This window comes from Ruditapes philippinarum, unplaced genomic scaffold (assembly GCF_026571515.1).
Source record: "Ruditapes philippinarum isolate M1 unplaced genomic scaffold, ASM2657151v2 ctg134_1_1_1_1, whole genome shotgun sequence".
Taxonomy (NCBI): domain Eukaryota; kingdom Metazoa; phylum Mollusca; class Bivalvia; order Venerida; family Veneridae; genus Ruditapes; species Ruditapes philippinarum.
In genome coordinates this window covers 50,340-65,015 of record NW_026852258.1, presented here as the reverse complement: position 1 = coordinate 65,015, position 14,676 = coordinate 50,340, and the positions used below count along the sequence as shown (strand labels likewise).

The 14,676-nt window shown below is 30.0% G+C and overlaps 1 protein-coding gene across 1 annotated transcript in view; it reads right to left on the bottom strand.

Moving 5' to 3' along the window:
• LOC132754562 (neuronal acetylcholine receptor subunit alpha-10-like) overlaps positions 1–14,676 on the bottom strand; it is a 60,824-nt gene that overhangs the window by 7,204 nt on the left and 38,944 nt on the right. The window contains exons 2-3 of the mRNA XM_060745212.1: positions 10,360–10,499; positions 8,842–8,886 (exon numbers count right to left, since the gene is read on the bottom strand). Coding sequence (XP_060601195.1) covers positions 8,842–8,886; positions 10,360–10,499 — 185 coding nt within the window. The remainder of the gene's footprint in view (positions 1–8,841; positions 8,887–10,359; positions 10,500–14,676) is intronic.

The window sequence follows — 14,676 nt, the reverse complement described above, 5'->3', positions numbered from 1 at the left end:
TTAACGATCCCCATGAGGCTCGAACCTTACACCTCCCGATCCGAAAGCGGACGCCATAACCACTTGGCAAACAGTACCGGTAAGCAATATACTTATTAAAAATGCGCACCTTGTAGACCAATCGACTTTAATAGCAATAAAATTTGTAATGCAACATGACCAAACAACATGTTTTTTAATCAATAAGTTAAATGTTAAAAGGAATATTTGTATGCAGTCCTACAAATAACAGACTTACAACAAATGTTCGAAGCATTAGGGAATGACATTTTAGTCTTCAAATCACAATCATTTATAAAAATGCAAAGTTCATCTATTTGTTCAAAACCAATAAGACATTAGTGCCAGTGGATGAATAACAAGTAAGCCCTTCACTTTAGTTTTAAATGTATATTAGCTGCAATGGAAGATTATATAGCCGCACGCTAACTATATAACATTATTACGTGTCGCAAAGGTACAACTACCACCAAAATTATGCTTTCCTTTCATTAAATAGTACTTTTCAAATTGTGATTTTGTAGAGAAAAATGAGACAATTTGGTGGAACTATGACCAAATCAATGTTATAATAAACAGAACGAAAGTTTCCATGAAATGTGCTTTCTCCTGTTCATCTATAAATTCGTACTGGTGTTGCCCTGTTATAATGTCAAAGATGTCAAATAGCATATGATTTAGTCTCATGACGATTCTATCAATGGATATAACATGCCAGTTTAGGATGTCATTGATAGTCAAGTTTTTCATTACAACCTATCCTTTGTTCATTTAACGGACATGTTTAATCAAAGAACGACATGTGATAAAATGTAAACATGGTTTTTTGTACTATTAATAAAAGAATCGACATTTTTAATTATTTTCTACAAACAAAATATTTAGATAACTATAGAAATATGACTCATTATTGACAGTTTTATTGAACAAAGGTTTTGTATAAATAAATTATTAAACTAATGACCTGGCATAGTGTAATAATGGGGCTAACAAAGTACTAAATGCATCTAAATATTGCAGTGCAAATAACTTAAGCGAAATCTTATCACCACCAGCCAGTATTTACTAAAGGAATCATAGCTACCATTAACGCAACCAATGGATCTATACCGAACCTTATTCCCTCAACTTTATCCTTTGTACCAAAACAATCAACAATAAACATTACACGTGTAGAAATTACTTTATGACACATAATTCGACGGCATTTAATGACACGTCCATACGTGTTATAAAAACATTAAAGGTTTTATTGTCCAACAAAACACATGGACAATAATATTATACATTGCAATTTCGTTGGAATGAAGTATTTGACATCTTAAACAGAAACGCAAAAAGAGTAACGACTTTTTATGTTAGATATAAGTTTCATGTGCTCAGCGTTTTGTTTTGAAGTAGTATAATCCCTTAACATTAATAAATGTAAGGCACTATTTGAGCTGTAACCTCTGTTTTATTGAATGTATTTATGATCTAAACCGCCACACTGAGTAATGTCCGAGAAAGCCTTTATATTACAAGTTGACATATCACCCGTACTGCCACTTTCCGACCAGCTAACAGATGTTCCGGCAAACACTGCATGACAGTGAAATTATTAAAAATCATTTTCCCCTGACAATTCTACAAATATCATCATTTCAGCTATTTATTATATGCATAAACTTTTTTTTTTAATTTACGTTAATTATAAATATGTATCATAGTCAAACCATTACTTTCATACTGCCACTTATCAATCAGTTATCATAAACATATGCTGTACCACATAAAAATGTCATAAAAAGTTAAAATAGAACCACCTGTTTCTTTGAAGAAATGTTGAATAACTTAAATTCAGATGAAAGGTAATAAACAATTTTAACCAAAGTATAAGGCAATTTTTCAATTTTGATACATATTTGCAGTAGTAAAGTTGTTACAATGGGAGCAAAGATGTACATCTCAATTTTCATTACAAAAAACAACAATTTCTTGTGAGAGTTTTAGGGTCTTAGAGTCTAAATGTCCCCAACTTGTGACAGCACACTGAAAATTGTCAGAGAGTATGTTATTCTATGGTTAAGTTACTGTAACCTAACTGGCGTATTAAGTTCCAATTAAGAACCCTACAGTAAAATGTGTGCATATCAATACCGTTACTTTTGTTGTGTGGTATACGTAATTTACTTCATGATAGTGAAACAGTGGCCCAACATTATATCTTTTTTCTACAGACTGACAAAAAACAGAGTCTGTAAATCAAATATTTGTAGAAAACTATTACGATTTGTAACAGGAAAAATTAAGGATTAGTGGAAAACGTAAATCTTACATATTTTGGACACAAATATTGGTATTTTGCTTTTTTATCACCATATTTGACATTGTTGCTAATATACATTGTATGTAGTCAAAGTGAGCATTAGATATGCTTACAATTCGGCAACATGACAAATAAGGTCAAAAGTAAAACATTCCTTGGGATAATTGAAAATGGTTGTGATTGAAAACTGGCAGTTTGGGTCTCTATAAACAGTTGTTTGCATATTTAGACCGAGCAGCTAGGCGATGTTAAATTGCAAACGACCGTTTATATGATTAATTGTAAAGACATTTGACAGGTTATATGACCTTATATAAACGGTTGTTCCGAGCCAAGAGTCTTAACGATTTTATCTATTAGAAAAGAAAATTGAAATTACGTCATAAATTCACAACATGTGTATATATAGTTTATATAAACGTAACGATTATCCAATGGTTAGCGAGGTTACAAATTGTATGAAGTAAGTGAGTTATATCATTAAACCTTTTCATCAAATGTCAATAGAAATGCCATTTAATAAACATAAATGCATATAAAGCTGTTTACAAATTACCGTTGTCATTATTGTAAGTAATGTTAACTTGGAAAATTATTATTTAATCACAAAGGCAGCAATTCATTTCTACATCTTAAACTCGTATCTAGCGGTTGAATTCCGTCATTCAGGAGTGCTGAGTGACGTATTAAAGTGTGTACAAATAAAATGGTGATAAAATAACATTCAATATGAATTTTAACAAACACTACGTGTCCAATTGTACGGAAGCCTTGCAGTATCATTTATTAATTAAAACTTGGTATTTATTAATTACAATTTATAAGTAATAACTTATTCATAAATATTTATTACTTAGCACTTGAAATAAGTGGGAAGAAGAGGGACATTATAGAAGCAGACAACCTTAGTTATTATAAACAGGTTAGCATTATAAGTAAAGAGCAAAGTGTTTAGTAATGTGATATTGTTAATAGGTCTTATGCAAGGGCTTTTATAATAATCTGTATTCAGGGCAAACAACGAAACTTGCAATATTGTATTACTACGTCATGGGTATTGTGCGACCTCTGTTTGTCATTATTATAGTGGCACGTAACCTGAAAAGATAAAAAAAGTTGCTGCCCTTCATCCGGCATTTACTTGCAAATCTGCAAATACTTTTTTACCATATCATACATTATGGACAGATTGAATTTGATTTTAAGATTATAGCCTAGATATTCTGTATTTAGTACGTCTTATGGGCTTTTATAAAGATTGTTCAAATTGTGCCTCTGGGTCAAAATTGACCAAACCCAAAGGATTTCCTATTCTAAGTATATATTCGTATATAGACTATATATGGAAAACTTTGTGTTAAGGATCATGTTATGGTTGTCAATGAAAATGTTCAAACAGTGTGTCTGGGGTCAAAATTGGCCCCACCCAATGGTCTCATATTTTATATAAACTTATTTAAGGAAAAGTTGAAAAAAATCTTCTCTGAATCCAAAAGGGCTAGAGCTTTGATATTTAGCATGAAGCATCATCGTTTAAATCACACTACCGAGTTTATTTAGCTGAGAGTATCAGGGCCATTATGGCCCTTTTGTTAAAGTGATCAGTATATTGAATGTTAATTTGAAGTATTTCACATTTATTTATAAATCTTGCTTTGTTTCAGTTAAAGCTTAAAAAATTATCTAGTAAGAAACCTCTTTGTCACACCAATTAAGTTAAGACCAATCATTGTACTATTTATCAACAATTCATGATTTTTGAAAATATAGACCTTACAGAATAGTCCCAGAGCCTTTGTGTCAAAAAGGTTTGTTAAGGATCTTTATTTTCCATGATTTCAGACAGAGGCTGTGGATACAGAGGAAATAGATTTGGCCCATGCCATACAGTATATAACCAAATTTGAAATATCCATTTTTTAGAAAAAATCAACATATATTTTTAGGGACAATTATGTGATGAAAAAAATTGTAAAGGATTAAACTTCGTTTGAATATATATGAAATAGTTGTTGATGTACTGCCCCTGATTAGAAACCTTCCATTCTGATGAACCATTCTGAATTACTCATTCAGGCCGCACGAAAACTAGTGCTTTCACACTAGCACATAGTCAGTGACAAGTTTTATTTTAAAGTAATTAAAATAGTGATTGATAACTTTTTATCATAAAGTAATAAAACATAGATTTTAAAAAATTAATAATAAATAATAAAAAAATGAATCATAAATTATAAATAATATATAATATATATTAAGTTATAAATAAAAGTTAATGCCAATATATTATATGTGTGTCACTTTTTCATGTGAAACAAAGTTGGCCTTTCTTTGCTTTTTATTTTGAACTCGTCTCATCTTTAATACACCAACTTCTGATTTCAGGGAAACACCATACAAGCGTATAGTACCAGACGTTGACGTGGGAGAGGTCGACGATCAGACTTCAAAGTTAAGTTTGGATGACAGCATTACAGAAATAATGCATATAGAGTAGTTACAAATGCAAAGGTCGGTGAAACTTGAACAATATTATGCAAAGCTGACCAAAACATAACTGTCAATGATATTGTTGAGAAAGGAAAAAAGATGTTTTTCAAGAAAAGTTACAGTTGCTTTGGCCACATAATATGTCAATTTGTTTGATAGATCGACGTGGAGAATAAACAATGAATTCACTGATTTGAATGGATCCAAATGTTCCTATGCAGAATATGTAAATACACAAGAAATGTTTGGGGTGGAAGCATAATCAGAATATGTGAAGAATTCATTTTTAATTTTTAAACCAAAGTGTTAAAGCTACTTCTGTTGTGTTTGAAAAAATAAATGCATTGATCAGTTAAATATTTCCCATGATTACTTCTGCAATATGTATATAGAGCAAAAGTTCCAAAATATTCAGTCGTGTTGCTCAAAAAGTACTTTTGTTAGAGTCAGAACACTTCACAGGAATGTTGATTAACATTTTTAGATGTGCATGTGGGATGTCGTATGTGGATTAATTCAAGGCTTTTAGAGTTATTGCTCCTGACTTATAATTATAAATAATTGAAATATTCAATTGTCATAAGTGTGAGGGGCATGCTGTGTCCTTTGGATACATTTCTTGTTGGAATATTGTTTGTGTTTATCAGTATCTTTGAGTTTAACATTTAGAAAGATTTGATGTATCATTTTATCTTGACTATTTGAGAAAAGCTGATTTCTCAGTTAAGCTTGACTATTAATTGAAATTAGCTGAAGCTTTTACATTCAATGATCACATATGCTTGTTTTGTTTAGAATTAAGGTAATATGTTTTTTACTGCTTTCCATTAGCAACTCATTTGTGAAACTTTTCACAGCTTTATGAATAATACGCGTGTAGGTATATCAGCCAAGTTGTATAACTCTGACATGCAATTTCATTAAATAATGCCAATTTTCTTCTTTAGTTTTTACAAAACTAAGTCGCCACTTAATTATTGTGACAGTTCTAGTTTTTGTATTTCTCATTCCTATAATTCTATGTTTATTACTACCTTTATGGTGTTTACACAATTAGCAGTAAAGTATTGCAGTCAGGTTTTTTTCGTCCCTTGTAAACAGGAACCCTTTTTAACTTAAAAGCTATTTGTATAGTTTGATAAGGTTTGATTAATGAAAAAGTGTCAATGTTAGAAAGATAAAAAGCTAAACACTAAATCCGTCTTTCTTCCACTTGACTTTTTGGGAACGGTACACACAGTTTTTTTACCCGATTCAGGTATGTTTTTATGAATCACTCTTCTATTGCTTAATCGATGTTGATTAGATAAGGTGTAGAGTACTCGTAGTTATTTATGTATAGGCTACCCACTGTAAATCAAAATTCTTAAAACCCCTGAATTGTTTTTAGAACATTCGAGTACGTTTTATTTCATAGCTGGGGCTGAGGGGAACGATACGCACTCATTTATCACATGCGACTTCTAGTAAGTCGTCAGCTCTTTTTCACTGCTTCGTAGAAAAAAGAAAGCTAAATTCTTATAGATTTACTAAGTCCTATATATCTAGTGAATGCAGTAATGTTTAGCATATTTTCATAAAGTTATGTTTTAATGGTACGGAATACACTGTTATTTTAAAGGATACGGTACACACAAATTTTCTGTCATTTTGAATAAATCTGAAAAAAATAATGATATGAAAATTTGCTTTAACTGATAATGTGGGTGTTTGACCTTAACGTTTAACATTAGTGCAGTGTTGCTTTAGCATTATTTTATCAAGTTGAAATGCTACAGAACACAGCGCTTTTAAAAGGGGTAGGGAACACATATACACGGAGCACATTCTTACTAGGAAAACTGGAAAGTCGCCATATGACCATGACAGTTTTGGTAATACGTGAAACCTTACCAAATATGACCTACATTACCTGAATTAAAAGTTATTGATGTTTTAAAACAATATTTCAAGTCCATGGTCATGTTTAATTAAAAATACAGTTGCCGTTGCTTAATTTTTTAATGTTTTTCCAGTTTTACTAGTGCCCCTTTGGGTATTAATAAAGGCACTAACGGGCACCCACAGTTTCAAAGGAGCAATGCCTGTCTAGCACACACGTGGAATCAAAAAGTCAAAGTCTTATAAATAAGTTATAACTTTTAAAATGTAATTAATGAATATTATTTATTATTAATATGTAATAAACGATACTCCCAGGCTTCTGAGGTTAACTTTTTTTATTGGCAAAGAATATTGAAATTCCGTCATTAATTGACAGCATGTGTGTATAAAGTTAATATAAACGTCACGAATATCCAATGAATTACGACGTTACAAACTTGTACAATGTTAATTAATATTATTAGCTTTATAATTAAATGTCAGTAGAATGTTTTCATAAGGAAATGCCATTTGTAAACATAAATGCATATAGCTGTTTACAAATCACCTTTTCATTCCTGTAAGTAATGTTAAGTCTGTAAATTATTATCTAATCACAAATCCAGCAAATCTATTTCTACCTCTTAAACTGGTATTTTGTCTCTGGAGTGCTGAGTGACGTATTTAAATGTGCGCCAATGAAATAGTGATCATTTAACATTCACTTTGAATTTTAACAAACATTTAGTGTGCAATTATCGTTTAAATTACAATTTAATCGTGGGCGGTAACTTGATAAAATTGCACCCCTGTAAATACCCTTTACTAGTACTCGAATGATTTCTACCTAGTGTTTTGAACAAACAAATTTATAACTAGAAATTTTTAATTAGATTTAACGATTCTATCAAAGACCACTTCAAAACAGATAAATTATTGCAGAGTAAATGACCGGAATAAAGTGACATTTTTTATCAATAAAGTACAAAAGATTTGAAATAATTGCTTTTTCCAAAGCAAACAAATATGATAAGCCGTGCAATCTGAACAATATTGTTCAGAAATATCTTGACATTTTACCCGCTAGGAAATGAATTAATTGTTCTATTTAAGGCTGAATATTTAATACATGAGTTAAGAAATACAATCGTAGCGTTATGAGTGATCGAAACAAATTGTAAAATAATCAATATAAACAGTTCCCTTGAGGAAATAAAGGAATATTACAAATCGATTTGTTTTCAATAATTAAATACAGATTATGTGACAATGTTTCCTATATTTCATGAACTTTATTTATCTTCTTTGCTTGATTTCCCGGTCCGAGTAATCACAAAAGACACTTAATAATACCAGTAACATGGCAGAGAAAATCCTATTAAATGTTTGTAACAGATTGTTTAAAGGATTTCCTGGTTATTACCATTGAATGCTCTATGTTTACATACATTTCAATTTTGTTGAAATGTTGCAAAACATTTATTCTTCATTTTTACTGACAGTTTTATTTATGAGCTACATGTCGTACCTATATGAGGCGTTTATGGTATGTATATATAACATTGCGCGTATCTATAACATGCATAATTAGAATACGATAAAGCAGCAACATCAAGAACAATAATAAAAACAAAAAGTCAACCCCCATAAGAAAAAAAAAGAAAAGAAAAAGGACGGCATATAACGAAACATTAACACTTTGATAATTGGTGCTATCAATTATGAACACCAAGTATTGTCATGATGCAGATTGTAAAGTTAGCCTCACGTCTCAGCTCGTCATTCTATATAGATCGAATGTCGAGCTGAATTGTGGGTAACACAATATTCCAGCTTATTATTTATTGTTCAATAACGTTCCAATTGTTGTAGAGACAGGCTTTTCTTGGCCCACATTAAGACATTTAATATGGTGCTTCTTGATTAATGTCAAGATCCGTTGACTTCATTAAACAACCTTTGCAACGTCGAATCGGATGCTGACATCCTTAAGCTGAACATCAAACAAGATAATGATGTGGAATACATTATTTAGTTTGGAATGATATTATGAATATCTATTTAATCCGCATTTAAGAATAGTTATGCAAAAGCAGAAAAAGAAAGAAAACAACTAAATGGTTGTTCAGTGCAATGTTTACTTTGATGTAACATATTTAGTTGAGATGAAAATATCTTACCAATCTAACCCAACAGTTTGTTTCCAGAATTTGCCGCGGTTCATTCTGAAATAAACAAAATGCAAATACTTCAATTAAGTTATGCATTGGCGAAAAATATGTATTTTTATAATAATTATGTAACCGAGTGAAATAGTTATAACAGAAAAAAAACACTTTGAAATATGCAAGTTAAATAATCAACGAAAGTTTTAAAGAAACTATTTAACACGTAAACTTGATCATTATTAAGTAAAAAATCTTTTTACACACTGACGTAAAATATATAATACAGAAAAGAATGAGTAATAGCAATTAAAGTCAGTTGCATTGATTAAGAGACCAAAGTAACACATATTTGACGTTTCTTGCTGCTTAGTTGGAATTATTTTGACAAACCATACTTTAAGGCTTGAAAATGGAGTTTGGCAAATTACATATAATAATTATCTTGATCATAAATTCAAATTAATAATAATTTATATCATAAGGTATTAAGAATTATTTTTGTTATACATGTACAACAATTGTTTTATCTTTTAAACTGATATCGTCCACGACTACGAAAATACAGTTTTACACGAGTTGTTACAAGTGCTGTTGTCCGTACAGATGTATGGATGCTGATATAATATGTGAACTTATTACCTTAGAATAACATTATTGTCTTAAGGGCGCACTTGCCAATGAAATGGTGTCATTAAATGATAAAATCTCATACATAGATGAAAACCGTCATAATCCCTGGACTGGATACGTATTTGATGGCTACTCTTTGGGGAGATTTATCATATTAACATCAAACATTCACAGATTCTATAAATAATTGTTTTGCATAAATTGATTTCGGGTTCTATGTGGGATTAATCGGCGATGAATATGAATAATTAAACAATGAAAATATCAAATGTTTAAACGGTCAATTCTAGTAAACCCATCTTAAATTGTGTCGTTCTAGGAATTAAGGACATCAAAGCTTTAGGGAGAATAACGCCGTATTGTTATGATAGAATATAATTTGTCCCAGAAACCAGACAAAGCTTTCATTGTATGATACATATTTATCTGGGTCATTTACATTATAACAACAAGGTTATGATACAATATTTGATTCTTGATATTTATATTTTATTTTATTTATTTCAAAACATTCTATACTTTCCAATGAAACAAATTAACTATGAACATATAAATCGCGTCGAAAAGACTAACATATTAAAGTACTATACTTGTAAAGAAGAGCAAGAAACTATATACATTTATATTCTTAGCCATAGCATTAATTTGAATAATTTTTATTGAATTAAATGAAATGTTCTTTATTGACGTTTTAATGCAATATTGTAATATATACAAACATGGGACCGGAACCGATTTTCATCACTGTAAATATTATAATCTTGATAATAAAATACCATACACTTTTCCATTAAAATCATAAGCTGAGCAGCAAGGTTAAAACAAGACATAATAAAATTACCGAAAATGAATGAATTTTAGAAATCCTAGAAAGATATATTTATTTGAACATTGACTTACTAGATCAATAATCTGTCTCAGAGCGAGGCCGACCTTGACTTGTACTGCTTCGTGATTCGCACACTTCGGTAACACGTGTGGCGTGTAATTGGCGAACAATCTCTGGTATAATGTTTCTAGTCTAACTTCCCCAACACAAACTGCAATGACAGACAATCATTTGTAAGTAAAAATACATCTACAAATTATAACTCCAAATGTTTATACTTTATTAGGTTTACAAAGGCTGTGAAAAATGTGTTTCAAAATACGCAAATGCTCGTAACGTTAAAGATCCTGATCAATCTCTCATAAACCTTACCTACATGAAAGTCATGTTAAAGATCCTTTATGTTGTAATTAAGGATTTTACAACACTAAAGTGAAATTTTATATATGTGTATAATTATTCCTCTAAGTAATTTCCAAACATCCAAGAATATGTTAAATATGTAATGCGCATTAAAAGTAATTATTAAAATATAGGCATTCATTTCTTTAAAAAACAAATAAGAACTATATTCTATTTATGATATAACATCAACCAGTATTTTTTTTAGCATCAACCAACCAATTCTGATCTCAGGAAAGACAATTAATATCAGATTATGAACGAATCTTAAATAACTGATTAAATAAGTGATGGTTTCAAAACATTAATTTCCTGCCCATCTGAGGTGTCTTTATCTCTAATGCAAACATTTTTAGTCGCAATGAGCATTCTCAACACAAATCTTTCACTTAGTATCATAACAGTTTAAAGGTAAAAATTATTTTATTTTCTTTTTAGAAGTTGACGATCACAGCATTTGACATTATGTGATAAAATTGTGTCAAATTTAGTATAACTATCACTGATTGCTCGTCTATGGTTTCAAGTAAAGGCAAGACTTCATGCAGTCAGACCAGAAATCTTTCAGTGAAGTCTCTATTCGTATTTCATATCTGAGCTATTTATGTCTTTGAAACTGACATGGGGCCGATTCCAGTCCTAGTAACACAAATAAGGCATGGAAATGTTTAAAATGTTAAATATTCATTATGCTCTAGGATCCGTTCGAATACAGCACAAAAGGGTGCTCATTGTTCTTTTAATACATAGCTCCTCGGGGATCAGTTCTCGACACTTTCCATCGATAGACAAATGCAGGTCAGTGTTTTATCGTTTAATGTGGCTTACTGTTGTGATTTGAAGTGAAAACTACCAACAACACCGTCATCAATAATTATTACAGTTATAGTGATTTGGTATGTATTGAAGTCAAAATATCACTTCGTTTACATGTTGCTTCCTTCATGACAACGTATTTCACAATCAATGCTATTTTCTTCCGGTAATAAGCATCTCACATACTTTTAATATGCTGTTAAGATATAATAAAACACATTTTTTTGTATCTCTGGAGAAAAAACCTTCAACATGATGACGTTATCATGGTGTTAACAAACACGGGACAACAAAATGTAAACAGGTGCAGTTGTAATAAAATTGGCTGTATCGTAACAATTTACTGTCTGTCTCTGTGTCAGTATGTGAGTTTGTCTATCTACCTGTCTGTCTCCCTGCCTGTCCAGTCGTTCGTCCGTTCGTTTGATCTTTTACGATCTCTTCTCTGTCATGCATACCAAAATAATATGGCATTTAATTGTTGTCGAATTATATTTTTAGTCTCTTGAACACATCTACTCCGTATTTTATTTTTCTGTCCGGCTTTTGCCAGTCTTTACCAGTCTTTATTTAATGGAAAATACAATGTCTCTTAAAATCTTTGAAATGCTTTTGAAATCATGTGAGAGCAGATGATGTATACTGTTTCTGTGCCAGACATGCTTTTATCTATCAAATAGTTCTCGTTTTTATCATGGTGAATGAAACATTTAACTTAAATAAACAGATTCGACAGATAATTTTAATTTGCTCATACCTGTGCTAATTGCAAAATGCAAAAATATTACTTCAAAAAGACACAGATAAACATCACGCCTAATGCTTTTAATAACATTATGATTCTCTCCAATGTTAACAAATACTAACGATTACAGTCTAAACAGAAGTTTCTCCCCGTTGCAATCAAACTATCTAACTTCAATCATCGGTAAATATTTAACCGAATAGAATGAACGTACAATTTCGATCATTTGTAATGATGCACGTAACTGGTTTGTTTTGTCATGATTATATAGTCGTAAATACTTTAAATATATGCCAGGAATCTAAAGGATGATTTAAAAAGTTCATTAGATCTTTCCAACAGTGACCTAATGGTGTATATCCTTTCTTCTCTAACGATGCACCTTAATTGTAATAACCGCCATATAAAAATTGGCAAAACGACTTTAATATAATAATCATATAAAATAAGACCTTTCTACTGCTGTTTACAGTATATTTTTATTTTGCCTTCAAATTTGAACTCGACATTTTGATTGTAATTTAAGATTTAATATATGCATCATTTTTATATAGATTACCTTCCTGAATTAAGAACGGAGTTTAGATTTAATACTATCATCACAATGCATATTTTACTTGTTAGATTGCATGGATGTTATTGAGCTGAAGTCTGGTATTCCAGTGAAACATAAAACTTAAACTGAATGTAATTAGATTATTTGTAATTAAAGACGACACATATCAATATACATACTTTACATAAAAAATTGTTAAAAAATTAAGTAACACCTTATGAATATTTTCCGAATTTAATTACAATGTATTTTTCATTGTGGACAATATTTATAGAAATTATATTGATTTCCATGCGAGATCATAAAACAAAATAATTAATTCAGTTCATTCGTTTATTAGATTATAATGATTAAATAGCTAAATTAATAAAATGTCAAACAAATACTGTCTGGAAAATACTTCAGAAATCCATATTATATTCTCCTTTTATTGACATATAATTGCTTAAGTTGTTATCTATGCATTGCCTTAGTGACACTACAGTTGTTTGGAATTGACTCATCTTAGCCATCAAGTCTTCTGCCAAACGAAAATATAAAAATATCTATAGCCAGTCAAAATATGGAGATGTTCTTTGCATACTGTTGCAAACTACATGATTGTAGGATGTAAAATATATTTATAAAACAACATAAGCGATACTGATCTAAAATTTCAATTAAACAAATATTACTAACATTTCAAATATTTATTTAAAGTGTATAAATTTATAAATCATTATATATATATATCTTTGCATGCTATGTTGAGCAATATGTTTCGCTTAAATTGGCTTTTTGATATTGTTGTGTTTGTGATATTGTGGCGATAGAATAGCGTTAGGTAAAAGTGCAAAGTTAAGAAATAGAGATTTAATATTTTCCTCTTTTGCATGTGAGTCAACACAAAAACTAGAACCAGTTCTATATTGAAACAATAATATGACATTATTTAATTTCTTTCTGTTATATACATAAATTATAAATATGTTCTTGTTAATTGTTCATGTCGTAAGTTTACATCAATTAAAAATAATTAAATGCAAGTTTCAGTTAAATTAAGTTAATTTAAATTACACATCCGCCCATGACTTAATTTTTTACTCATAACTTTGAACAAGTTTAATATCCAGAGGCATAATTAATTGTTACAGATTCAATATAAAGAAAATACAAAAGTTTCAGAATAATTAATGTAAAGATATAAGCAGAATATATAAATAAAGTAAATCCTGTCCTAAAACATAAAGAAGTTGCAAAAAAAAAGTTAACTTAGTTTTTTTTAAAGTGAAACACAAAACAAGATAAAATAAACATAGTTCAAAGAAACAAAATCTGGTCAAAATCCATTATTTAATTTTATTATACAGTTATGAACAAAAATATAAGAATTTATTAAATGTTCCTTACCACGAATTTCATTTCCAAAAAGGAGTAAACCAATAATCAATAATTTATTTGTACACGTATTCCAGGAAAAACATGTAACAGACATTTTTCGAGTTGAAAATATCACCATCATATCCGAAACAACAGCGTTTCATTAACCAATGTTTGACTTAAGTGAATCTACTATTTGAGGCCTCTTCAGTCAATAAATTCAATACTATATTGGGAATAGCTGCAATATTGGAAAGTCTACGATGATGATATTACATATTTCCGATGATTTTAGCTTCGGTTACCTATATTATACATAATATTTAAATCCCATACATTTCATGCCTGTATCATGGAAAAACAATTGATTCAAAACCACTTTATTTAGAGAAATCCTTCAGGAAAACTCGTTCTCATGTAATATGTGTATGTACACTTCAGTTACCAATTTCTTATATATGTTATCAAAGTTATCTGTTGATCAATGACTGTTATAAACTACATGACCAG